Source organism: Canis lupus, chromosome 36 (assembly GCF_011100685.1).
Source record: "Canis lupus familiaris isolate Mischka breed German Shepherd chromosome 36, alternate assembly UU_Cfam_GSD_1.0, whole genome shotgun sequence".
Taxonomy (NCBI): Eukaryota; Metazoa; Chordata; class Mammalia; order Carnivora; family Canidae; genus Canis; species Canis lupus.
Genome location: NC_049257.1, coordinates 7,274,083 through 7,300,864, shown reverse-complemented (window position 1 = coordinate 7,300,864; position 26,782 = coordinate 7,274,083). Strand labels below are relative to the sequence as shown.

General features: G+C 46.8%; 2 protein-coding genes across 3 annotated transcripts in view; both read right to left on the bottom strand.

Moving 5' to 3' along the window:
* Positions 1–9,957: 9,957 nt before the first annotated feature.
* On the bottom strand, positions 9,958–18,244 carry TBR1 (T-box brain transcription factor 1). The gene is made up of 6 exons (XM_038584500.1): positions 17,257–18,244; positions 16,516–16,670; positions 16,029–16,150; positions 15,105–15,263; positions 13,965–14,026; positions 9,958–10,844 (listed from the first exon to the last, which is right to left on the bottom strand). Exons 1-6 carry the CDS (start codon positions 17,946–17,948, stop codon positions 9,986–9,988), a joined length of 2,049 nt encoding a protein of 682 aa, XP_038440428.1. The 5' UTR covers positions 17,949–18,244; the 3' UTR covers positions 9,958–9,985.
* A 4,447-nt stretch (positions 18,245–22,691) lies between these two features.
* Positions 22,692–26,782, bottom strand: part of PSMD14 (proteasome 26S subunit, non-ATPase 14) — a 102,723-nt gene continuing 98,632 nt past the window's right edge. For both annotated transcript variants that reach the window (XM_038584652.1, XM_038584653.1), the window contains exons 11-12: positions 25,616–25,678; positions 22,692–23,107 (exon numbers count right to left, since the gene is read on the bottom strand). In XM_038584652.1, coding sequence (XP_038440580.1) covers positions 23,009–23,107; positions 25,616–25,678 — 162 coding nt within the window. In that variant the 3' untranslated portion in view covers positions 22,692–23,008. The remainder of the gene's footprint in view (positions 23,108–25,615; positions 25,679–26,782) is intronic.

The window sequence follows — 26,782 nt, the reverse complement described above, 5'->3', positions numbered from 1 at the left end:
TACTAAACACTCACATTCTGATTTATTTGGGGTGGGGTGTAAATCTAAGCATTAAAAACTTTTAATTTTTAAAAGCTCCCTTGTTGACTCTAATGTGAAGCCACCGACCTCAAGGATATAAAAGCTGTGGCCTCTTGCCCCTTCCAGCTGTGCCTTAGTATCAAGAAAGGGAAAGAGGTAATTCATGCAAAGAACCACATCAGCAAGTATGGGCCTGCTTATTCCCAAGACAAGAAGTGACCCCAATTTCAATAAATCAGTATGCTTAGAGTAAGTATATGTGTGTGCATGAAAGAGAAAAGAATGAGGGGTGTGTGAATGGCTTAGTTGGTAGAGCATGCGACTCTTGATTTTGGAGTCATAAGTTCTAGCCCCACATTGGTTGTGAAGATTACTTAAAAATAAAATCTTTCTTAAAAAGTTTTTTTAAAAAAAAGGAAGAGAGAAAAATGTGAAATGCCTGAAGAACAAATAAGTTAGGTTAAATCTAAATAAAATCTAGCAATCTCAGAGATAGAATTTAAAGACCTTTTTTTTTTTTTAATGTGCAGATCAGTCTTTCAAGCTTACACCCAAGCATCCATGCATTCAAGTGGGTGACCAAACAAGAAAAGACTCACTCTTCTTTGCTAGTATGTATAGTTGGCCATTCTAGATAGGAAAGATTAAAACACAAGAGATACAACAGGAAACTGAGGATGCTCTGCTAGTCTAATGAGCATTACCCCAGCAACAATGTTTCTCACATTGAGGCACTGTCCATCAGAGAACCATGAAATAAATTTACCAGGTCATAACCAGAAGGAAATTAAACAGAAAATAAAAAATATCAAAGTGTCTCCAAAGTGGTAAAGGTAACTATTTTGTGAAAACTGTGTGTGTGTGTGTGTGTGTGTGTGTGTAGTCACTGTGAGTCTCAGTTAAAACTTTGAAAGCCACTATTCTCCAGGTTGTTCCATTCTACCCTAACTCAGAACATTTGAATTCATGCTGCAGAGAAATTCAGAGGTCCACAGAAAGCAAAGTTCTTTAGAGCTGAAGAACACCTGAAACATTTGATTCATAATTTCAAATGATTACAAATTATTGTATTGAACATCATAGAAATAAAGTGTCTTATTTGTGTCCAGTGTGTTCTGCTATATCTTAGGAGTCTGGTTCCTTTGAGACTGTATTTTCAAAATAAATTTAATGCAGGTGTCTTACCTACTAAATGGCCAGGGCACTGACTGTAAGTTTTCAGTCATATTATGTGAACATTTCTTTGACATGGTGGCATTTTCACCAATTTGTTACTCGAGTAGAAATTATACCATGTGCAAATTAAGTGATAAATGTAAAAGCTCTTGATTCTAATGCTCAGAAGTAGAGAATCATTTTCATAGATAAGAGATTGCCAAAAGGGAATTTCTTCAGGCTCCAATAGGAGGTCTTCAAAAAGCACAAGATCATGACAGCGCCCAGGGCAGCACTGTGCAAGAAGTGTGAGAAATTCTCCACTTGCTTTCTTGAGTTTATTGTCCCGTCACATCACCGTGGTGTGTGTACACACACGCGCGCACACACATATGTAAATGTATATATACATTTGGTGTACAGCAGAAAGAATTGAAAATAAAAATCTGTGTAACTTTAAACTCAGTAACAAGAGCTTCCTAAAGAAATGGTAATGCAAATAGAACTGCTTCTCATGATCTATAAAATCTGAATCTCTTAAGTTTGGAGATTTATTTTTGAAGCTATATAGAGAAAGGGCTGATAATGATGTCACTAATAAAGTATAGTACACACAACTGGATAGCCATTTAAAAAAAAAACAAAACCCTTCCTTCTTAATGGTGTTGGCATACACACTTCATATTGCAATCTCCTTAAGGGGTTAAATTAATTAGTATTAACTACAAAAAATTCACGTTTTAAAAATTCATTTTAATCTTCATCATGCTAACCATAAGAGTAAGGAGAACATGAGTTGGTATCAGAAAGTTAAAGGACGGATGATAGAAAAAATCAGAACGTCAATTAAAGTGTACAGGCTACAAAAAAAAAAAAAAAAAAAACAAGAAACCATCAAATAGGTACAGGCTACTAAGGCAATGAGCGGTAGGTATATATCAAGAAAACTAGGAGCATATTTTTCTCCCACTCCATTCTTCCCTAACACACCTATGGCATGTTTTCTTAAGAGAAGTGTATGAGGATATACCCTGCGCAAATAAATCCTATAGAAACCTATAAATCCAGAAATAAAGAAGCCAGCAAACAGAAAGAGCCATGAAAAGCGGGAAGAAGGAAGAGTAGGTGAAGGAGTTGCAGAAGCAGTTATTCTGAATCACCCCAAGGACTAATTATGATTTTAAATAGCTAAGAGCATGAAGATCAGCTTGTAATAAGGCCATTACACTCAGTCAAGAGCACACTGACAAATGTAATAAGAATGATTTTAATGTCTGTGCAAATGAGGAAGCTGAACTGAAAAGGATCAAAGAAAGCATTGAAAGATGGGTTCTAAGTACAAAAGAGAGCAGGGGTAAATGGAATGAGTGCCTCACAGAGCTAAAAATGTTGAGGGTAAAGAGGAAAACAGAAACACCAGTAAGAGTCAAAAATATTAAGTTGTCCTTTCACAAATACAAAGAAAAAAGATAATAGAAAATATTGAGAGATGAAGTGATTATAGAAGTATATGGGGGGAGGGAAGCAAAGACCCAAAAGACAATGTGGGAGAGGCTAAAAGAAGACATTGTATCTGATGTTTGTCCTGAAAACTGTACTATTGCTTTTGGGGAAAGCATAAAAATTCTGACCCGAAATAAACAAAATGATGAATCAGGCATAGATTTTATAAAGATTCAGGTTCAGTGTGGTAGCGTGAGAAAAACAAAAAAAAAAAGAGGAGGTTAAAAAAAAGTTGTTGGCAAGAGAGTCAACAAGGGCAAAATGAGTGTCAGAAAGACAGCCGAGTTGGAGGAGGAAAGAACAAATTTGTTGAGGAGGAAGTCAGTATGTTTCTTTGACTTTCTCCACAGGAACAAAGCAGAATGTGAGCATAAATTAAGAGAGTGAATCCCAAAGGTGAGTGAGCTCTAAGGATTATTCAGAAAGCAGTCAGTTTTTTAAAAATATATATAGCAAATTAAGACAGAGGTATAAAAAAAGATTTTATTTGAACAAAATATATAGCATTCAATGGTAAGTAAACTGTGGAAGGAGTAAGTCCTCATAGCCTTTCAAAGGAAGGTGCTGAGTAGTAAACATTGCTATTATTTGGTAAAGTTATATCCAAAATTATAAATGTTTAATTAAAAAATACATCAGATTATAAAAGTACTAACCACCTTGGAAACCTTTTTAATTGGAAATAACGGTTTGGCCTTTAGTAAAGTTCCACTTGAGCAGGCCATTCAAAACAGAAATCACTATGATAACTGGAAAGTTCTCATAAAATGTCACCGTTGATTGCAGATGGCCTAAAGTGAATCTACATAACATGGATGTATGTTTTATTAACTGAAGTCTAAGGATGTTAAAGTTTAAAAATATAAATGTGATAGCTTAATCTTGTAAATACAAAGATGAAACTAGAAAGAAAGTTATATATAATTCCACAAAGTAGTCTATAATTTGAGGATATTACAAAAGGGGAGAGATGGCTTTGCTGTTTCATGTTTTATTTACAAAGAAACTACCTCCTGATGCAGGAGGGAGAAAAGCATCTCTGGGACTCAACAGAATAACCTTTTGTTGACAGAAGAGAGCAAATGTTTGAGTGCCTATCACTAGTCAGAGAGCATATTTCAAACACACACACAATTACAGCACACGTATCTGAGATGGTCGTGCCTTCTATCAACTTTCAAAGGCAGCCTTACTTGTGCCCACAAATGGCAGCCCAGCAGGCAGTGATATCAGACCTAGAAATGATGTGGCCTGTATAGTATGCAGTGAAGTGCAGTGCTCTACTTGTTTGCAATGGTTTTATTTTTCGACTAGTTTTTATCACACTTGGCATGAACAAGGGAACATGTGCTTTGCTAAATTTGAACTTTTAAGATGAAACTGAATTAACTGAGAACCAAAAAATTGCTTCTGAATTATCCTAAGATTGAAAAATGCCTTCCCTTTCATACTAGGAATGACAAAATAAAAGACAAATACATCTTGAAAGTTGAAATGTGAGCTAGGAAGATCCTGTGGTTCGAGAACAACACTGTTGACTTTTTCTTTTTTAGGAACCTGAAATAAGATTGTAATGAAAAAAGGCTTTTTCCCCATACAATACACTTTTGCTAACGTGAAGATGTGTACTAAACTGAAACCTAAATAAATCTAATATAAGCACTAAACCTAATACAAGCAAGATTTATTTTTCAACCAGAAAGTTTAATTAATTTGCCATTTCTTAAAAACTAGTGTGATCGTATATCATATATATATGATATACGATATATATATATATATACACGATAAAACATACGTATAACCAGTATATACAAAATCAGTATAACCCTTGCCCCCAAACTTAATCTTACAATCTTTTCCTTTTCTTGCTAGTACTGGAACAAAATAACTGTATTGGCTAAAATGACCAGAGGCACATCCCTAGAGATGCTCTGCCCTCCTAAATTCCCTCTCCCTCCTCATAAAGGATATGCCAAGATACCCATGTATAAATGCTTTGTATATAAAATGAGTGCTATCATGCAGATATTTTTAAAGAGTTGAAATCCAAAATAATTTAAATATAAAATTCAAGTTATAAATCACAGGACACGTTTTAAGGAATCTAATAGGTCAAACAACCTGAAAGAATCAGCTTGTGGTACAAGCTTCATTGCATTAATAATGTCACAGTTAGTATGTTTATTAAATTAAATAATACCAGCAAGGGTCTTCTAAATGCCATGTTCCTAACACTAGATTACATATTTATTTCAGAGTTAGCATAGTAAGAGGGGGAGCTATCACTAGAAGGTCTATTAAGCCATGTTTTTTTCTTTTTCATTGCTTTAATGGAACTATTCAAATCAAATTTTTCACGCCATGCCTTGAACACCGCTGCAAACCATACTGTGGGTGTAAAATACATGCAAGGCGGATATAATCAGCTCAGATGAGACCAGTGACTTATACACCATCAAGTTTACTTTATTGTGAAAGCAGTGGGGTTTTCTTTCAAGTGAATATATTTTTAAATATGTTGCAACCTAACTTACAAGCTGAAGACAGGAACCAGGAAGGCCCACAAATCTCAAGGCAACTGAATTAAAACAAGTATAATGCGATGCCTGAAATCTTGCCTGGTTTGTCTTATCTTGTTGTTCTGGCAAGAGAAAATCTGATTGTCCAAATGTAAATCTTGCACTCAGATTGTAACTTCAATAAATCGTATAGAATCAACTTGCTTAAAAAGTCTCAGCTGACCTTTTTTTTTCCCCAGCTGACCTTTCTTTAAAAGCCAGATGTTACTGACACCGCACTAAAAATTCATTCTTTCAAACATTAAAATTAGCCAATTAGCTTACATACCAGAGTAAATTCAATGTTTTTTAAATTGAATGCTCATCTCCGGTCTTTAAAGAGGCTGATTTCTGGGGCCACTGGCTGGCTGGCTTATGGCTCCATGGAGTATGCAACTCTTAATCTCTGGCTTCTAAGATTGAGCTCCACCATGGGTGTAGAAGCTGCTTAAAAATAAAATCTAAAAAAAAAAAAAAAAAAAAAAAAAAAAAGGAAAGATGCTGACTTCTTCCTAAGTAAGTTTGAATAATAGTTGCTTTTCCTTTGGGGAATCTAGATTGTTTTCACACAGGATCAGGAGTTCTACTTTTTTCCTATGCCCGGGGGGTAAAATGCCTAATGATAAAATAACTAATATACACAAGAGGGGCGCTGCACCTGAGTACAGGCCGAACATTTTATGAAATCAATTACGAACATAAACACGTTGCCCCAATATTGCTATAGAGCATTTTGGGTTCTCCAGGAATGTAAATGGCCTCTGGGCAACAAGGCTTTTGTCCCTTCAACAGAAACGAAAACAGGCCTGAAAGCTTCGGTGCTAAGAGAGAGATCCGGATCGTCACCCAAATGGTGGGTCAAAGAGTCTCAGCTGTAGGATTTACAAGAAAATGTAAGGGCAGGAGCTAAGAGGGTTCAGAAAGTTCTCTACAGACCCCGAATTACCACGTCCCAAGGGCTCGCTCCGGTGATGCCAGTATCGGGGAGACAGAAACCACCCGGCTTTGGAAGGCAACTGCTCAGGGGCTGCTGCGAGGCCTACGGGCCGAGGCCTCGCGGGGGCGTCGGCGGGGCCGTGCCGGGGGCTGCGGCGGAGGGCGGTCGGGGGCCGGCTGCACCCACCCCGAGCTCGCGGGCGGGCCGCCTGGGCTCCGGGAGGGCCCCGGGGCCGCCTCTCTGCAGCGCGCGGAGGTCAGCGCCCCGGGCCCGCAGCTGGGGCCGCAGCTGGGGCCGCGCTCGGGCCGCTCGGGGGCGGGGGCGGGGGCGGGGGCGGGGGCGCCAAGATGGCGGGAGGCCTCGCCGCTCGCGCCCCGTTCTCCGTCCCGTTCTCCTCGAGAAGACACACCGCTGAAGCCACACGCACTCGAGAAACCCGAGGCCACGTGCAGGTGGCGGGGCGGCTCGCGTGCCCGCCCGGGCCCTGCCCTCGCGGAGCGAAGGGGCCACGCGAGGTGCACGGGGCCGGGCCGCTTCCCTGGAGAGCGCGGCGGGCGGCGGGCGGCGGGGCCCCGCGGGGGAGGCCGGCGCGCGGGGCTGCAGGACGCGGCTGCAGCACCAGGTCCCCGCGCGGCCCGCCCCGCCCCCGCCCCCGCCCCCGCCCGACGGCCGCCCCGGCTCGCCCCGCTGGGCCCCGAGGGCAGAGCAAGGCCGCGACCCCCGCGCCCTCGGGGCGGCACGTGCGCCCCTGCCGCGGGGGGGGGGGGGGGCCCGCGGGGGCGCTCAGCTCCCGGGTCTACGCAGCCGCCCTGCCTGCGCTCTCCGTCCCGCGGTCGGCTCTTGGGGTGCGAGGGGCCGGAGAGACACAAAGGAAAGCCAGCCCTCGCCTCCCCGCGCGGCCGCCGAGCTCCGCGGGACGCCGTCTAGCGGCGACGTGGCCCAGGGACAGCAAGGCGTCCGGTCCGGTCCCCCCCACTCTTCGTTTTCCTGCTCCTCGGGCCTCGGAGGCCTCTCTGCGCCCGTCGGATGGCAAAGGGGTCGCGGGACAGTCTCGAGGTGCTGCTACGCTTAGTCCCGGAACCTGAAAGGGACCCAGACCGGGCAAGGGTGTCGAACCGTCCTCCGCCTCTTCCCTGGACGCCTCTCTCCGGAGACCAAAGTACAAAACTCGCCTCCCCGGAGACGAGGGCAGAGCTCCGCGGGCTCCTCGACCACGACGCGGCGCCCCCTCCCCGCGCCCCCTCGGGCTGCGGTGCCCACATTTCGGCACTTGCTCTGCAGGGGTGGGCCTCCGGCCGGCCGGGGCAGGGGCGCTCGGGATCCCACCGCAGAAGAGACGCGGTGCTGCCCCAGCCCCACGCAGCGCCCAAGGCAAGTTCTCAGCTCGGGGCCTAGATGCCGACCGTTCGGACGGAGGTTGCTCTAGGAGGCCGCAGCCCCGCGCAACCCCGCCCGATCCCCCAGAAACCATCCACTCCGGAAGTGTAGGCCATTCTGTGTTTGCATTTACCGATTCGCCACTCCTCGCCAAGGCCTCCTAGGAGAGGACCCGGATTCTCGACATCTGCCTAAAGCTGCGGGCAAGGCCTACCGCCACGTTCATTTCCACTACACCCTACTCTTGCCCAAGGCCTCCCCGCCTGTGAAATGGAAAGAAATTCTTAACTCCTTATTTAAGTCCCTCCTTTTCCTGCTCGCATTATTTCCTACTTCAGAGAAAATCAGAGAGCTACGATGAGGAAGTGCCTACATTTTCCTGAAAAAAAAAAAAATAATAATAATGATAATAGTAAGTGCAACAAAATGAAACTTGACTCATAGGGAACTACGTTACTTATAAATAAAATTACTGGTAGTGCTAGGAAACAAAATTAGGTGGGAAATGGGAGGCAGATTCCCATTAAACAGACTGCCCCATATTCGAGTGGGGACGGGCTATTCTTCCTTAACCCTTAAAAGTAATCACCTATAATAAAGTATTTTCAAACTGTAAACTGCTTTCAAACACCATAGCGTTTTACCAGATTTATTTACTTGTTATACACAGACGATACAAACGAGCAAAAAACAAAACGTTTCTCAATGGAGTGTGTACTTGTATAAATTATTCAGTTCACAGACAAAACGAAACAAATATAAAAATCACAACATTAGATTTACAGAAGAGCCAAAATATACACACGTTTAGACCCTGAATTCCTATTAGGAAAAATCCCCCCATGGACTGGAATCTAGATTGAATATTGTGTATGATGCATATTTCACATTAATTTTAAAATACAAAAAAAAAAGTATAGGTTTGCTACACAACATTAGAAATCCTACTAATCTATTTCCAGGGGGATTAATGCTCCTTATCAAATATAACAAGACTTAGGGCGGGGGGGCGGAAAAACCAGTCTTACTTGCATTAATGCTAAGTGTTTTCCCAAGGAAGTCAAATTTCAGCTGTTTCTAGGTGGCAGGGAAATCATTTTCAAAACTAAAATGCAGTAAAATATACAACTCACACAATTTATCTTCACTAGACTACACTATAGTTACCAACAATTCAGTCATCTATATCATTAGTAGAATATTCATTACAAAGATTTACAGCATATAAAGGTGGAGGGGGGACTGAAAAGATATTCAGAAACAGTTTGTCAGCATATTTGGCACCTGCACAGACCAGTAATGGATTTGGCACTTTGGGGAAAAACAAATAAGGCAAAATAATATTGCTGATGTCGAGCTATTCTATTGGGGGTGTAGGGGTCGGGGGTGGGGGTGGAGGGTGGGGGGTGGGGGGGGTGGGGGACATACAACTCCAGTTAACTTTGCTTTGCAGGCATCATGCCACTTAATGGACTTCCTGGGAGCAGACACCTATCGTTTACAGGTGTTTGGTCGGATTCTCCTTAGCTATTTGTGTGCATTAGGGCACAGAGCAATTATTTCATGCAACGGATTGAGGAGAAGTGAGAAACCCATCATTATCTATCAAGTATTTCACGTTTCCAGAGCCTCTTAGGATATTGTTAATTATCTCACAAGGTAGTTTTTTTTTTTTTTTAAGTGGAGGGGGTTTGGTGGAGAAGATGGCAAAGAAAGGAAGAGAATGGAGAGGTGAAGCGTGAACTGGTTTTGTGCCTTGACGATGAAAATAAAAACTAGCCATTCGTTACAGTAAATTAACACTATATACAGTCATTTCACAGGCTTTGTTCCACTAAAATTATTAACATCCCTACCATCCATCCATCCATCCATCCATCCACTCGGGGACTAGAAAGGACGCGCTGGGTGGGTCCAGGTTCTAGAGTCAACATCCTACGGGTAATGGGGAGGCCGAGACTTGGAGGGTCGGAATCGCTGCTGCCTGACAGGGCTGCCCAGGTCTCCTAGGGGTGAAGAGTTTCATTACGAGAGAGAGAAGGAGAGGGTGAGAAAAAGGCGAGAGGGAGGAGGAGGCGGCTCGATGGGAGCGTGACTCCACGGAAGGGGCGCAAGGAGGAGAACCCAAAGAAGGTCTAACAGCCAAGTGGAAGGCCGGTGTGCGAACTGCAGACACTGCTGTGCGAAAACCAACAAAAACAGAAAACCAGAAAACAAAACCAAACCCAGAACCAAAGAAAGGTCAAAGTCGCACTCGGAGACCTGTGCTTCTTCGCTGCAGCCGGTGCGCGAGGGGCGCGAGGGGCGCGAGGCGGGCGGCGGGGAGGAGGGCGCGGGGCCGCGCGCGGGGCGCGGGGCGCGGGGCGCGGGGCGGGCGCGGGGCGCGGGGCGCGGGGCGCGGGGCGCGGGCGGGGGGCGGGCGCGGGGCGGCCTAGCTGTGCGAGTAGAAGCCGTAGTAGCCGCCCAGGTCCTTGGCGCAGTTCTTCTCGCAGTCCCGCTGGGCCAGCACCTCGCTCTTGAGCGGCGACGAGCTCTCGGACACCGGCGTGTCGGCCGGCGAGATCCGCCGCCGCTTGGCCTGCTCGTAAATCCCCGAGTCGCTCGAGTCGATGGACTTGATGGAGGAGGGCGTCTCGATCCAGCTGGAGTCGGACAGGTCCTTGGGCTTGGCGTCCTCGGCGGCGCCGGGCGGGAGCGGCGAGCGCTCGGCCGCCAGGCCCTCGGCCTCCTCGCCCAGGTAGGGGTTGGCGCCCGCCATGCGCGCGGCGGCCGCGGCGCTGTTGGGCCAGCAGGGCAGCACGGAGCCCGACTTGGCGCCGCAGTACTGCGGGGGGCTGCGCGCGCCCCAGCCCGACGGGTCGGCGTAGTAGCCGAGCGGGCGCCCCGTGCAGCCCGCAGCCTGCAGCGGCAGCGCCTTCACGCCGGCCGCCGCGTAGGACAGCAGCGTGGCCGCGTTGCCCGCGAAGTCCGTGGCCGTGTCGTAGGCCGAGGCGGCGAAGTCCAGCCGGTTGTTGGCGGGGGTCACGAACCAGCGCTGCGGCGACGGCGCGCCCGGGTCCTCGGCCTGCTGCGGCGACAGCAGCCCGTTGGTGTGCGGCACGCTGCGGTCCGTGCCCGGCCCGGGGCCCGCGCCCGCGCCCGGGTGGAAGCGCGCCTTGGCGTAGTTGCTCACGAACTGGTCCTGCAGGAAAGAGCCGGCCATAGCGTAACGGGCCCCGGGCACGATCTGCGAGCGCGGGGAGTCGTTGGGCGAGGGGGTCAGGCGGTCCATGTCGCAGCCGGTGTAGATCCTGCGAGGGAAGGAGACAGAGAGAGAACCGAGGGGTGGCGGAGGGGTCGGTCCCCTGGGGGCCGCGCGGGGGGCCGCCCCCGCCCCCGGCCCCGCCGCCCGCCCCCGCGCTGCGCAGCCGAGGCCCGCCCGGGCTCGGGGGCACAGGGCCGGGCGCTCGGGCCGGCGGGACGCAGGCCGCGGGGAAGGCCGCTCGGCTCCCCGGGGACCCGGGGGCCTGGGCGACCGCAGGCCTCCCTCGCCCGGACGGAGCTGCTCGCGGGGAGCGGGGCCGCGCGACGCCCCTAAGCGGGACCCCCGGCTCGCGACCGACACGCACGCGGGCGGTCGGCGGAGTGACCCTCAGAGACGGGCCTTCCCCGGCCGCCTGACCCTCGAGGGTGCGGCTGGAAGCCTCCACCGTACCTACTGGCCATCGTTCCCCCGCGACACCCTTTAACCACCACCTCCACCAGTAGCTAACCAGAGTGACGACTTGGAAGCAAAGTCGTCCATCAACAAAATTCTTTTACAGAGAAAAGGCATGCTGCTGTGTGTGTGTGTGTGTGTGTGTGTGTGTGTGTGTGTGTGTAAAGTAAGCTCCGTCCCCAACGTGGGGCTTGAACTGACACACGAGATCAAGAGTCGCCCCCCGAGATCAAGAGAGTCGCAGGCTTTACTGACGGAGCCAGCCAAGTGCTCCAAGAAAAAAAGTATTCTTTACTCTGACCTTTTCCTGGCTTGTGAACCATTACTGGTAAATAAATAAATAAATAAATAAATGACAAAGTAAAATCTTCTTATTTAGATTTCTAAAACACAGGCCAGAAAAGAAAACAAAAAGACACCGAAACCCGTCTCTTGGGCCAAACTCTTATCATCAACCACCTCCTCCAAGCAATCTCCCACCAGGAATCGTCAACCCTTATACAACTTGACTCCGTGCCAGGCACTGTTGTCTACCACTGCACACATAGTAATTTAGTAAACCATCACAACAGTCCTCCCGGTTATGCAGCATTATTTTCCCACCTTACAGATGAGAAAACTGAGGAAAAGAGAAGTTAGATAACTTGCCCACAGACAGTAATTGGGTTACTGGGAATCACCTTAGGTGAAATAAAGATGAACTCTAGGCCCTGGGCCTGGAAAATCCCATTAGAATTGAGAGAGAACCAGAGATTGGTAGAAGTGTTTTCTCCTACACATAGACACATGCCTCCCTTTTTATTTAGCTCACACATAAATGTTTTAATCTTTAATCAACACACTGTTCTGAGAGAGAGCCTCAGTCTTGTCAGACCTTAATCCTGTGGGGAGGAGATTCCCTGGTGAGTGGCCAAGCATCCCCTCTGGTCCCCCTGAACTCTTTCTTATTGCTCTGTTTCTCCACGTTTGAGCCATGCCCAAAGAGTCAGCATAAAAGGGGGGAAGTGCGGTGGCATGAGCCATTCTGCTCTCCCCTAACCCCTAAAAACTAAGGCCTTCATCTGTATAGATAAAGAAGCTTTTATGGAAAATACAGTTTAAGAACCAAAAAGAAGTGGCTTTTCCTACAGCAGCCATCCAGGGGAGGGCAGGTGAGGGTAATGCTGTTGCTCAGGTCCATTCTGCTTACTACACAAAGTCTCCCTCCTGAAATTCAATTCTAGCTTCAAATTAGTAGAGGGAGGCAGGAAGGGAACATAGCCAGCAAGGTGCAAATATCTTCTCTGTTTACCACTACAATATTTTAAGAAGAAAAAAGCAGCCTGCCAAAGGTACAGTTTAGATGCCCATCCAGGTCCCAACACACTTGGGATTACCGGATTGATTTGTGCAAAATAAAATGCTTTGGAACAGATGTTCGCAACAGAATTAAAAGCTCAAAACCTACAAGACCCCCTCGTACAGAGACCAGTATCTCTGGTCTCCTGGGCCACACACTTTCCACAGTGCCGGGTCCACATTTTTAGATTGTGAAGACTAGAATAGCTGAGGTTTTATTCTGGGTAATCTTCTTGATGAGGCTTGCTTCCTCAAAACTACTTTTAAGGGAGGCACATGACGGTGATAGGCAGAAATATCAATGACTCTCTTTTCAATTTGTTATAAAAATATCAGGAGGGAAGTTTGTTATCTACCTGGAGATGGAATAGAAGCAGCCACTTGTCTAATTCTCCACAAATTTGATCTATTTCTGGTCAAAGACAACTTCAACTTTGTAGCTGTATCCCACACACTTAATGCAAGCCATGAAGTTAAAAACTATATACCCTTCCCTTTCAGGGTCAGAGAAAAAGTAGGGGGGGGGAGGGGAATCCCTACAATCCAGATTTAGATTTTGCTATATAGCACTATCTGAACTTTTGGGCACTATATATGAACTCTGAGCAAGAATGCTAGAACAAGCCCAGAAAACACAAAGTTTATATCTCCTGTTGCCCCCAGAGAACATCATTTTGATAGGAAAGAAACGGAGATAAGTAAGGGAGGCCTGAAGAAAGGGTACCAACACATCTAATTAAAACATGTCTAGATGCAAAGGATAAAAGGAAATATTTTTCTTTTGAAGCTTGTAAATAATACACAGCAACAGCACCTGGGTCCTTCCCGAAGCCTGAAATAACTGTAACAGCGGCTCTGCTCATGACCTTGCCTATGGTGGGTGCACATTTTTATTCAGTCCATAGTAAACTTGCACAGGAAAAGCCATTACACAAAACTTGGAAATGGGTAAATAAAAGTCACATATGCCAAGGAGAATGTAACAACTGCCAGAGCCACATGCACTTTCCGGCAGAATCGGGCGGTTTCAGACACAGACAATCTGAGCTGAGCATCTGCAGCGCCACATACAGCTCCCGCACCCAGGAACCGGGGCAGCTTCCCCAGCCAGCCAGCCCCAGAGGCCCGCCAACAACTTTGTAATTCATAAGAAAGATAAAAATAAGTGGAGGAAATCTTTGACCAAAACCACAAAAGTACCAAGTCAGAAAGTCACCAGAAAGAAGGGGAGCCCATAAAAAGGCAAGGGAAAAACCTTGGAAACAGCCTTATCTGCACACACTCTAGCTTCCAAAAGCCTTGTACACAACAATCCACCTTTGACCTAAAGCCCAATTCCGCAACTATTTTAGAAGGAACGAGCAAAATTACTTACGTGTCATAATTATCCCGAAATCCTTTTGCAAAGGGGTTGTGATCTATTTTCAATTGTGTAATCTAGAAAAGACAAAATGAAAAGATTAAGAAGATTTTACCTTCTATGTAGGTGGATTACACACTTACGAATATAGCACCATTTTTTACAGGGGCTTAGGGTCCACGGTGTCATTGAGTAGCAAGGTTTCCCTGCCTGAAAAATTTGAGGGAATGGATAGAAAGGGAAAAAAGAGAACGTATCATGAAAGTTATGAGGAACATGTTTAAATCAATGATGCCTAACATTAAAGGATTGCTCTCAATTAGCTCTCCCATTTGTTCTAAGTCAGTGCAAATGCACATTTTTAAAAATGCTTGATACAAAAGGATAAAAGTCTTTAAAAGGGGCGCTTGAATGTATCCTCAAATGTTGCCTATTTTAAGTGTTTCACCACATTTCAAAACGTTTATCATTTCTGATTCACAACCACAAGAACTCATAGCTGCATTTTAAAATCAGCTTTAATTTAAAATAAATGCATATTTTCATATTTGATACTTTCATTTGAGTTAAAAAAAAAACAACACTGTCACTCCCAGTAGTCAAATCAACAGAAGTAAAATAAGTCTTTGTGAACTTGGAAAAGCTAAAGAGGTTCAAGTGCTAAGAAAAAACAAAACAAAACAAACTCATCCCACGGCTTCTGGGAATTTGATTTATTGTACTTTTTGGATATGTGAATGTGTCTGTTCTTTTGACCACCCAAAAATCGATATATTTGTTTATTTCAGCCATCAGTTCTGAGACTTTAAATTTCTTTTTCTTTTTCTCTCTCTTTTTTTTTTTTTTTTTTTTTTTTGGGATAATGCCACAGCTTGCCAAGAATAAAATGCAGGGGAAAATCTGCTTGTTTTCTAAAGGGAAGAAGGACTCGGGGGAAAAAAATAAAACGAACGAAAAAGCAGATTTAAATCTGTTCTAGTTTGAGAACTAAATTAAAATTCCCAAGGAAGAGGCCTTGGAGATCCTGGGTCCCTCCCAGGTGGCCCGCGCGAGCCGCGCCCGAGCGAGTCGGAGGCGCTTCCCACCGCCCAGGACCCGGGGGGCTGCCCCGGCCCAGCCTCGGCCTGCGCGGCGCCCCGGCCCGGGCCTCCTTACGTCGGTGTTCTGGTAGGCGGTGACGGCGATGAACTGCGTCTCGGGGAACGTGAAGGTCTGCACGCGGCCGGGCTGGCTGGTGTCCTCCGTGCCGTCCTCGTTCACCTCCACCACGTGCAGGCGGGGCTGGTACTTGTGCAAGGACTGGAGGACCACCATCTGCGCGGCGGACACAGGGCAGCGCGGGGCGGCGCGTCAGCGGGTCGGGGCCAGCGCCCGGGGCCGGGGGGCTGCGGGGCTGGGGGGCTGGGGGGGCTGCGGGGCTGCGGGGATGTGGGGCTGCCGGGCTGCAGGGATGCGGGGCTGGGGAGGCTGGGGAGGCTGCGGGGCTGCGGGGCCGGGGACCAGGGGGCCAGGGGGCTGCGGGGCCGGGGGGCTGCAGGGCGGGCTGGAGCGCGCCGCCCCGGCCCCCCGACCGCGGGCCCGCCGGGCTGCAAGGGCCGGCCGCGGGACAGCAGCCCTGGTTCCTCCCGGAGCACAGCGACCCCGACTGCTGGTGCTCAGGCCTCCCGATCCGCCCGGCCTCCCTCGAGGAGGAACAAAGATTCCTACACCCCCAGAGCCTGTGGGTTTCCTTCTCAAATCCACCAAGTATCTGTACAGCACTTGGGGAGGTCGGGACCCGGGAATCGGGCGGGGGGGGGGGGGGGGGGGGGGAGGGAGGGCAAGAGCGACTCTACAGGAGGGTGGAAATAGAATTTTTAAAGAGTCTTTTCAGTGAAGCAGAGAAACATATGTCCAGTTTCTCTTGCTGATTTAAAGTAATGGACTGGATGTTAGCGAGGGACGTGAGAGAGAGCGAGAGGGAGAGAGAGAGCGAGAGAGGGAGAGGGAGAGGGAGGGAGAGAGGGAGGGGGAGGGAGAGAGGGAGGGAGGGAGGGAGGGAAGGAGAGAGGGAGGGAGAGGAGCGCTTGAGCCACTGACCTGCCCATTGTTGTTTGAAGCTCCTTTGTTGTTTGTAAGTTTCAATTTTCCAAAAGAGATTTCTTGACGCATCCAGTGAGCCCCCGTGTTGGGGGAATCCGGATGCATATAGACCCGATTTCCTAGAGAAACAAATACGTTGTTTACATATGCCCGGGGCACTGCCCAGTCCCAACTCCTCACCGCCTAGGACACACACACACACACACACACACACACACACACACACACCTTATCCACAGTGAGGCCCATTAGCTGGGGGTTTTTTAGGCCTCGCTTTCTTCCTATTAACTGGAGATGATTAAAATAGCTTTTGCATAATCCTCCCCCTTCTCGCGGCTCAGTCTGTCCCCTTATCCCCCTCGTTTCCTTTTAGAAGTCATTGGCCGATCGTTTTAAAAGTCTCTCGAGCCAGTCCACAAAGGCTTTAATTAATCATTCTCACCTAAATAAGTGTCAGGAAAATGTGTTAATTGGAAGGACTTGCCTTGCACATTGGTGTCCGCTTTGCCGCAAGGAACCCATTTGCCTCCTTGAAACCTCCAGTGATTGGGATCCGCCAAAATCACATCCACAAAAATATTGTAATGAGCCGTGGGATCGAGACCAGAAATGTTAAAACTTAAAAAAGGAAACATGCGCCTATTTAAATTAAGGGGGGGGGGTAGAAAACAAGAGAAAAAAAACACATAAATGTTAAAGATTAAATGCAAGAAGCGCGGCGCCAGATAGCAAAGCAAAACTTGTTCTTCCAGCGTCGATGAGCGAATGTTTGCTGGGTTAAAGAAGGGGTGGTGGGGGAGGAAAAGAAGTGGGGCTGGAGTCGGGGAGATCGGCGGGAGCGCCGGAGCGGGGAGTCGGCAGGTGTCACTGCCCAGGTGGGGAGCGCGGCCGGCGCCCCGCACGTCCACCTGTCCCCGCTCGCGGGCACGGAGGCGCCCCTGCAATGGCCCAGCCGCAGGCCGGGGACTCGCCCTCTCCGCCGCCTTTCTCCGGCCCCGGCCGGCTCTCCGACCACCTTTCTAGGGCGGGAACCCCCTTCCCAACATCACCGCGGCGGTTGTACCTTCCACGTCCCCGTCTTCCAACACCAGCCAACTCCGGGGCGCCCCGGGGCGCCTTCCGCTCCGCTCCCGACCCCAAAACAGCGCTCCCGGGGCGGTGGCAACCCGGCGCTCTTGCCCCCGGGCCGCGCCTGGAGCAGCGACTGCCGGGGATGTAGCATTACCTTCCCTGCTTGGTGATGATCATCTCCGTTTGGTGGCGGTGAAATTTCAGCCAGAGGGGCCTGTTGCACAGGTACACCTGCGCTTTGCCGGGTACCAGTCCGGGCTGCGTGGAGGAGAACTGGTAGAACGGGGCTCCCTGGTAGGAGTGGCCGTACTGCTGTGGGTAGGGGTAGCCGGCCGCGGGGTAGCCCTGCGGCGAGGAGTTGGACAGCAGGCTGTTGTAGGCTCCGTTGGTGATGACCGGGTGGTGGGCCATGTAGCGGCTGGGGCTGCCGATGGAGAAGGCGGGGTGCGCCGGTCCGTGCTGGCCGGGGTACGGGAACATGGCACTGGGAGCAGTGGCCGCAGACTGTGGCTGGCTGGACTGAGAGAGGAGGTAGCGATCTGCAGCAGAGCCATCGAAACTGTGACGAAGCTCAGAGACCCCGTCCAAGACAGGAGAGAGTTTACTTCTCTGGACGTCCCCTGGTGAGTCCTTGGAGTCAGGAAAATTGTCTGTATCTGACTGATTCGTCATCCCCCTGGTAATTTTTTTCAAAGGTGAACTTCTCTCCAGGTTGTCAGTGGTCGAGATAATGGGATGATCGTGCAAGACAAGCTCAGATCCGCCTGAATGTGGGTAGCTGCTGCTCACATTGAGAAATTTCTTGGAGAGCATGATAGAAGGAGAAAGGCAGTGCTCCAGCTGCATAGCTCTAGAACCTGAACACTCGCCCTCCTGTCCCTGGTTTTTAAAGTCCTATTTATCATAAACTAGAAATCCACAGACCCCCTCACTAGACAGAAAGCACTTCAACCAGCAAATGCTTCTCAAAGGTTTGATTTACTTTTTTTTTTTCCCTGGGAGAAGAGATTGGCCAATTGACACTATGCAGCAATCAGAAAAGGCTCACTTTTGATCTTGCTGCTTGTGCAGCCGATGAAACGGCTCCTGCCATTGGTTAACTGCTGACAGTAATTTAATTAGATAGACATTAATTAGGATAATCACCTGGCTCCTGGTCGCGACGATCATGGCAAATTGAAGGGGATGATTTTATTGTTGGCTTGGGGGGGTGGGTGGGGTGGGGAATGTGTGTTGGCTTTACGTGAGCACTGTTGTGTCACCTTTAAGCTTTGTGACCACTGCTTTAGGAAGATTCAAAGATGTGCAATTTACTAAACATTTTCCTACCTTCCCCCCCCCCCCCCACCACCACCTCCCTCCTCTCGAGCCGAGGGGCGGAGGAGGGAATTCGATGATGCTAGGAGACTTTTCGGATCTGAATGAGCCAAATATTCAGTTGAATGTAACGATTTCAAGTGCAAAGTATACAAAGCGCGAGCCGGTGGCCTCTTCTCGCCCTGTAAAAGTTCCAGAGTCTGTCTTTTCCAGTTAATACAGAAGCACAGAACACCTGAGCCAGTCCTTTGTGAGCGGGTCCTGCGGGTCCCCGGCGAACCGCCCCCCCCCCCACCACGCACACCTTTTTATCCACACACATAAATAAATAAATCTGTGCGGCAGAGAGCGGCGGCGAGCGGGGCGGGGGCGGGGGCGGGGGCGGGGGGCGAGACGCTGCGGCTCACCCACCGTCCGCCCACCTCGGGAAGGTGCGGCTCCTCGCTCCAGCACAGACACGGTGACAATCCACGATCACCTTTTTTAAGTTCTGAAATAATCATAAGCGGTCGGGCTGAAGCGCCCTAGTGTGTTTGCAGTGATGTGTACGGGGTCTTTGCTAAATATTCTATCCGCGAGCTCGGTTGCAGGTTATGTGCAGAGCGAGCCCGTGGCGGGGGCCGGCGCCGTGCGCGGCGGCCGCTGCGCTCCCCTGGCTCCGAGGTGCTGGCGCGGCGGCCGGGCCCGGGAGCCTCGCCAGGGCAGGACGGGCCGAGCCCCGGTGCAGACGGGGTCGCGGGCGGCGCTCATCTGCGGGGGCGGAGTGGAAGCGGTGTGGGCGCGGGGGTCGGTGCCGAGGACGCGTGTGCGTGTGTGTGCGCGCCTGTGTGTACCGTTTATATAATCTGGAGGGGAGGGAGAAAAAAAAACAACCCATACCAGTAAGTTTAAAACGAGGAGGCTCCAACGGAGGAATAGAGAAAATACCCAATTTAAAAGGATGTTGGCCCAGATGAGTAGCACGAGGCCCAGAGCGACCCCGAGATGTCGGAAGGAATCCCCGGTACCGGCTCCGGAGGGGCAGCGGCCCGCGCGGGGCCGGCGGCCGAGAGCTGCATCCGCCCGAGGCGCTCCCCGCGGCGGCGCCCTGCCCGGGACGCCGAGCCCGCGGGGAGCCGGGGCGGGAGCGCGGCGGCGCCTCGGGGCCGCGGGCCGGCGGCCGGGGGACGGGGGGACGGGCTCCCGCGGGCCTCCCCGCCCTGCCCGCGGCCTCCCCGCGGCCTCCCCGCGGCCTCCCCGCGCCCTCCCGGCCCTGCCCGCCTCCGGCCGCCGCATTGTCTGACGTCCCCGCGCCCAGGCCGCCCGCCGCCCGCCGCCCGCGAGGCCCGGGGAGCGTGGGGGCAGCGGCGCGGGGCGCGGGGCGCGGGGTTGCGGGGCGCGGGGCCGGGCACACGCCGTGCCGGGGGCGCCCGGGCAGCCGAAGCCCTCCCTGCACACGGCGCGCCCGCGCTCCCGGGCCTCGGCGCCTCCGGGCGGGGAGCGGCGCTGGGGACGCGGGGGCTCCCGGGCTCGGGCACACGGGCTTGGCCCCCGCCAGGGCGCTGCCTCAGTGGGCCTGAGTGGGCTGCGCAGGGTCCCAGCTGTGGCCTCCGGCCGGCGCCGCCAGCCAGGCCCCGCGGCCCACGGCCCTGGGCCGGGCGAGCAGGGGACCAGATGTCCAGACAGTTTGCTCGGAGAAATGCAGCCAGACCCTTTTTTTTTTTTTTTTTTTTCTTTTTCCCCCTTTCGGAAGCGAATCTCAGCGCCTGGCCACGAAGCTTCATAAACGGGCAGGGCCTTGGCTGCTGAGGCCTCGGGGTGCGGGGGAGGGGACAGAGCTGGGGCACTATTTGACGCCGGGGTTTTCTGCGGATTACCCTCCACCATCATTTCTCCTGAGAGGTTTTTGCCCAATTTTGTCCACTCTTGTTTTCTCCTTTCCGTCTTTAACTTCTCTCTGAGCGCCCCTCTGCCCCCTGCTTCCGAGGTCACCCACCCCCCCTCCCACTCCCACCCGCCACCGCCTTTCTCAGTGGGACGAGAGCCTTAAGTATATGGCAAAAAACGCGAGACTGCACCTGGGCCCTAGAAGCTTTCTCATTCGCGGCACCCTGAATTAACTTTTTAAAGAATGAAGAATGCAAAAATGAAATGTTAAAGTATAGAAAAGGGATACAGTGCACCTTCCAGTTTTTGAGGAATTGGAGGAGATAAATGTGCATTGACCTCAGATTATCTGTACTACATTCAGCGATTCCTCCCTACAGGAACTCATATATGCTCCAAAGGGAAATTTCACTTTCCTCAACATCAGCACACCTGCTCTTGAGCCATACTTGTGTGCAGCAGGGCTCCTCAGGGTTCAAAGTGCACATGAACCACACCAGGATTCTGGATTGTTGATTCAGGTCTCAAGCGAGGGTCTGGATTTTGTATATATATAATGAGCTCCCCGAAGACCCCGCTGCTCCTGGTCCAGGCAGATCACACTGCATGGGGAGACTGGAGCTTCCAATGGCCTCATGTTAGTCTAAGAGGAAAGCAGGGGCATCTCTACATTAGGGGCAAGCGGGAGTTCAGGTTCTTGTGTTGCTTTAATACTGCATAATAGATGGGTGAGGATGCTCACGTAAGTACATACACACCTAACTGAGCTAGTGATTAAGTAAGTGGTTTCAATGCCTAACGGGACCCGAGCCACCAGGCTGCTGCTAGAATAGGTGTACCTTCCAGGACAAAAGTGTTCATTGAAACTCAGGGGATCCTAATTTTGATTGATTACAAATCTCAAAAGAAAATGTAGCTTTTGCTAGGAGGATTCCTGGTTTTGAAATTCATTGGTCTCCACCATGAATCAAGTAGAAGGTTAGAAGGTAGTGCTGGTTGTGAGGAGTCCAGGGTGAGAGGTGATCAACTAAGAGCAAAAGGCAGGCATTGTATAAGTCTTCTCAGGAGATGCTTTCAGGAGACCAAGATGAAAAACAAAAAAATTTTCCAAATGGAATGTTGAGAATAACCCTTAGATTATTGAGGCCTTCTTCTGAGGGCATATTGTAGGAAAGAAATCTTGACTAGCTCTAATGAATAGCTGTGAAATAAATCATAGAACCCTCTTTATGTAAAGGGAAAAATCACATATCCAAAAAAAAGTCTGCACACAAGGTTAAATTAGGCAAAAGGAAAACTTCTGCTAACTTCCACTTATATTTTAATTATAATGGTTAGTTGTTGTAATGTCAACAATTAAATTAATACATATTACATGTCCTACATAAAACATACTATGACTATATATAAAAGAAAAAGCCACAGGACAAGCAAATGCTCAGAACACCTCTTATTTCACCAAAAAAGAGACTGTGAAACACGGTGGGAATTTAAGCCATTTCTTTTAGTTTCTGGTAACTATTCATTAGGCAACCAGTAAGAGCCTAGAATTGTTCAAACAGGACAGTAATTTGGTCTATCACGTCACTCCTACCACCTAAGAGGCTAAATCTAAATTCCAAGTCCCCAAGTAAAACCTTCTTTTAATGAAGTCTTAGAAACAAACATTTTTACCATATTTTCACAAAGGGTACACATAAGAATTAAATCTGTCTCCATATGTTTTCGCATACTCCTTGCTGTACCCAAGAATGGTGCTGTGCCATGAGTACCAATGGGGGCAGCTACTCATGTATGTCGGGTTAGAAACAGGTTGAGGGATAAGGTCATCTGTTAAAGGGGCCATTAGTCAAATTTTTGTCTTTATCAGAAAACATAGTTTTAATTTGAGAAAGATGAGAGAAAACAGTAACAAAATTATTTCTTATGTGCTCATGATATTAAATTCACATTATGGTGACTTTTCTCAATTTGTTTTGAAGAGATTATATACCTCCTATGGTTGTCTTAGCGGATAAAGTCTAGTGGACTTTGGAGCAGGCAACTTCCAGGGAATCTCAGCATTGGTAGAATGTACTCTTCAAAAAAATAATAAAGTCTCAATTAACACTGTCCCCTCTTTCTTCTTAAACATACTCCTCTGAAACCCTGGAAAGTATAATATGTTAAGATACTGACTATACGATATAAAATATGTCAACATTTTTTCTGGGTTACTCACTAATGGGGCAACAACTCCTTAATGGCAATCATTTTACATTTGTGAAGTTTTGTTATCACGTTGATGTTTTATGTGTTATCAGATCTTACATTGCAAAGAGAAACATATCTTTGTGTGAGATTTCTAGAGCACTGTCAAATGTTATTCTGTCAATTCCACCCAGTGCCAAAAAACCTCAGGAGACATAGATTGTAAATGTATTTTATTTTGTAAGCAACAATCAAAATATATTTGTGTTACTGATTTCTTCAAATATTAAATGGGATCTTAACAAAATTTGTCCACTTTGATGTATTCTTATACAACTTTGGAATCTGCAAAGACCCTGACTAAAGAAACAGAAGTAATTGCACAACTGAGACTGAAGGTGTTACAGTGCTGCAAATGATGCCAGATGTCTTACATTTAACCAAACACACCTTCAGAGGTCCCTTGATTTTGAGCATTAGGAACAATAGAGGAATATACGCTGAAAGTATCACCAATAGCTTTTTGCATGGTTTTATTTAAATACGACAGTATCCAACATAGCTGCTAAACACTGGACAATATTTGAAGTCATAAGGACATCCACATGTTCCTCCAAATGACGTTTGGGGTCCTAAATTAAAAAAAACAAAAAGAAAGGAAAGAAAAAGAAAAAAGAACCACATTACTGATAGAAGAATTACTTAGTGTAAATAGTTGAAAGTGGTAAAGAAAGCCAAACCTAAATTTATATTTATCTTACAATTTAACTTTCCTACTTTCCTAATATATTGTTATATTCTCAGGATTTCTAAATGTATTTAAAAATTAAGTACCTGATAAAATAATAGATTACACAATGAAAAACTGATTTACACAATCAATGCTACGACTCTGGACCAGAAATTACAAAGAGTAACAAGGAATTCTATACAGGCGCAGCATCTGATTTTTTAAAAACAAAGTATAAGCATTTATAAGTGTGCATAAGCCCAAGTATGCATGCATATTTTCTGCCATTCATATTTGTTGACTGAGTGGGTTCTTTACTCGAAACAAACATACCAATAGGTGAGAGTTCAATGTGAATTCTCTCTCATCACTTCCTCTGTAATTTTAATTTAAATTTAATTCCTGTACAATTTTGATATTTCAGAAAAGGTGCTTTAAATGGCTCAGGAAATATTCCTGGATCAAAAGTCACTGTGTGTTGTTAAAAATTTAAATACAATGTTAAGATATACATATTTTACATGTATATAATATGTATGAAATAATGGTAAGGATACATATTTCCTGCAACTATTTTGAAAAAAATAGTATATCACAGAAAAGTATATAGGTACAATCTTTTAACTGAAACCTGATCGAATCTGTATTTCAAATGTCTGAGTTAAAAATGAGGCTTAAAATAACACTGTAATAAATGAAGTTAAATTAGAATGCTTAATTTATATTTATGTTTAAGGCTGAGCTGAATGAAGTATTTCAGCTAAATGTGAAAGCTTTAAAAAAAAAGATACATATATATATTGCACACAATAAAAAAACTCTCAATTAAAGCATTATTTTTGTATGGGTATTGCTTAAATACCCAAGACTCCTACTTTAAACAAATGCTCATCAATGGAATTATTTCTTGGCTGTTCTTTTCTAAATTACAATTTCAATACATACCTGATTTCCTTAAACAATCCAGAGATACAACATGCTACAAATAATTTCAAGTAACTAGACCACATATTAAATTTTCTTTATTTCAGAAAATAAGCCTTAGGACACTTTAGGTGAAAGTGTCTGAGAAAGACTGGCAGGAGAAAAAGACAGTGATCTGATTCCATTACAGACAGCTTTTGCTTTTGCCACGCAATAGGCTAAACCAGTGAAGTACTAGATTTTAAAAAATGATTCTGAAGATTATTCAACTTTGCCCATTACATATTTTTCAGCTTCATTTTTATTTTAGACCTTTTATTTGTTGCTGTTAAATAAAATCTACATCGTAGCCTCAGAGTCATTTATTGCAAAAACAGTTAGTGAGTTCTATAAAGTGCAAGGCTCCAAGTCGGAGATCTAATAATTTATATTAGACTACAATAAGTAGTGGGAAAAAGCAAGGTAACTGGATCAGATCACACAGGATGAGAGAATAAGATGAACCATACTCCATTTTGTCTGGGTAGTGTTCTAGCTGTTTTTAAATTGTAATATTCAGGGTGTAGTGAGATTTAATTTTACTAAGTATGATATTTAAGTCAGACCTTTGCCCCTACTGCTCTGTTGGGAGTAACTGGTTCTGTAGTGAATTGGTAACACACTTCCCTCAGTTATCTACATTACTTCTTGTGGCAGCTGGGTGATTCTTAGAGATTTCCCATCCAAGAATGGTCCTGGCCCAAACCTACATAGCTTGTGAGATGTGATGGGATCAGAGCATATGGTAGGATGGCTGAAAGCAAAGACAGCTTAGTGTCTTGCATCTGAAATATCAAGATTCTGCCAACATCAGCAATATGATAACCATGTTCCATGAAATGAAAAAAAATGTAATCAACATTCTTTAAAAAACAGTCTAATTAATCTGTAGATTCTTTTAATTGGTTGGTGTGTTCCCCCAACCCTCAGAAAATAGGAACTAAAATATATATTTCATCTTGGAAAAGTGAAAGAGCAAATACTTAAAACCCTTTCTCCTCACTCGCTATAATCCAAGGGGGCTCTCAGCCTTCTCAGGAACACTACCTACATACTGAAGCCTACATATGGACAAATTGTATCATTTAAAAAAAACTTACATATGAAATAAATCTACCATTCTGTTATCTTTACTAATAATATTATTTGAAGTGAAAATAATACTTTAAAAACTAACTCAGGACATAAGTCTCCTAATGTATATCTAGTAAATTGTTTTCACTAAAGATAGTATCTCTCAGATCTATTTGTGACTTCACGATGTATGGCAAAGAGAATTTGACATCAAGTAATTCAGTGGCCTTTAAAATTAACATCATATTTACAAGACAAAAGAAAAATATAGAGTGAACAAACAGGAAAAAAAATTACACTGGCCCTAAAACAGTTTTAACTCTACAAGAGCACGTTATTATGCGACTGCATAACCTATTACGGTATAGCTCACCTGCTTGCCAACATTCTTTATTGCCAGCTGTTCAGGTGTCATCTTATCTTCTTCTTCTACAGCCTGTGAATGAAACACAAAGGACAGACTTTCAAATTCTAAATTTACTTCTCCCACTGCAGAATACTCACTGAAGGCAATGGTGATCATAATTTCCATTCACAGAACCTTTTATTCAAATGACTCATGAAACAAAAAAGCAAGTTTGCTAATCTTCACAATCACCTTCAGTGTCATAAAAACTACTACCACCATCATTTTGAAAACAGACTTCAGAAATACGTAAAAGACATCGAGTATGTCAAACTGGATCACCAAATGGTAGTATTAGCCATCTGGAAACTACGAAAGAATTCTTTGAGGGATGGCTACAGTGGAGGAGAGCAGTACCTGAGGCAGCTGCTTATGGCACCTTGATGATAAGCAGTCCACTCTGTCTTCTCTTCCATGCCCTACTTTCATCACACCTCTGCCCCAGTCCCGTTTCTTTGTCTTCTCTTTCTTGTCACCTGAACCTGTGCACACCCATCTATCGGTTAACTATCAGCAGCTAATCGGATCAAAGGAGCTGCTGACTTTTGATCCACTTAACAAATCATATGGTTTTCTCCCTTCATAACTCTACATGTATTCAGAAAAAAATCTCACTTTTCCATAACTGATCTTTAGTAATCATGAAGAAACAGAGTCATCTGAAGTTTTCAACAGGAAAAAACTTGGATTAAAAGCCAACTTAAGTAAAATTCAATCAACCACAACAATATATACAAACTGTTTTCTACTATTTTCAGTTAGCTATAAAATCTTGTGTATGACCATAAATCTTCTAGCAAGTAATTACAAAATAACGACAGCATTGAGATTAGCTACCATCACTGCCTCCCTCTATCGACAATGGTACTACCATCAAACCTCTTTGTTAGAAGGAACCTCCTGAGGAGTTTGGGCATGTTTCTGTCTGAAGCCAGGGCGCTCTATCAGGTGAACTCCTGGTCTAGGATTTATTCATAGCATCCAATAAATGGAAAACAAAGAAAACTGAAGGATCACCAACCTTAAGAAATAACACCACAGCACTTACCACAAATATGATTACAAAAGGGGTGAGATGGTGGGGGTGGAAAGCAGGAAACCAAAATCCCAGCGAGGGTTAGATTTGGATACTCT

What these genes read in the sequence shown, in the direction of transcription:
- TBR1 (XM_038584500.1), bottom strand. Translation starts at nt 17,948, where the DNA reads ATGCAGCTGGAGCACTGCCTTTCTCCTTCTATCATGCTCTCCAAGAAA. An exon ending in ATCATCACCAAGCAGGGAAG is followed by an intron (nt 16,671 to 17,256) that starts GTAATGCTACAT and finishes TAATTTAAATAG; the next exon opens with GCGCATGTTTCCTTTTTTAA. An exon ending in AGCGGACACCAATGTGCAAG is followed by an intron (nt 16,151 to 16,515) that starts GCAAGTCCTTCC and finishes TTGTTTCTCTAG; the next exon opens with GAAATCGGGTCTATATGCAT.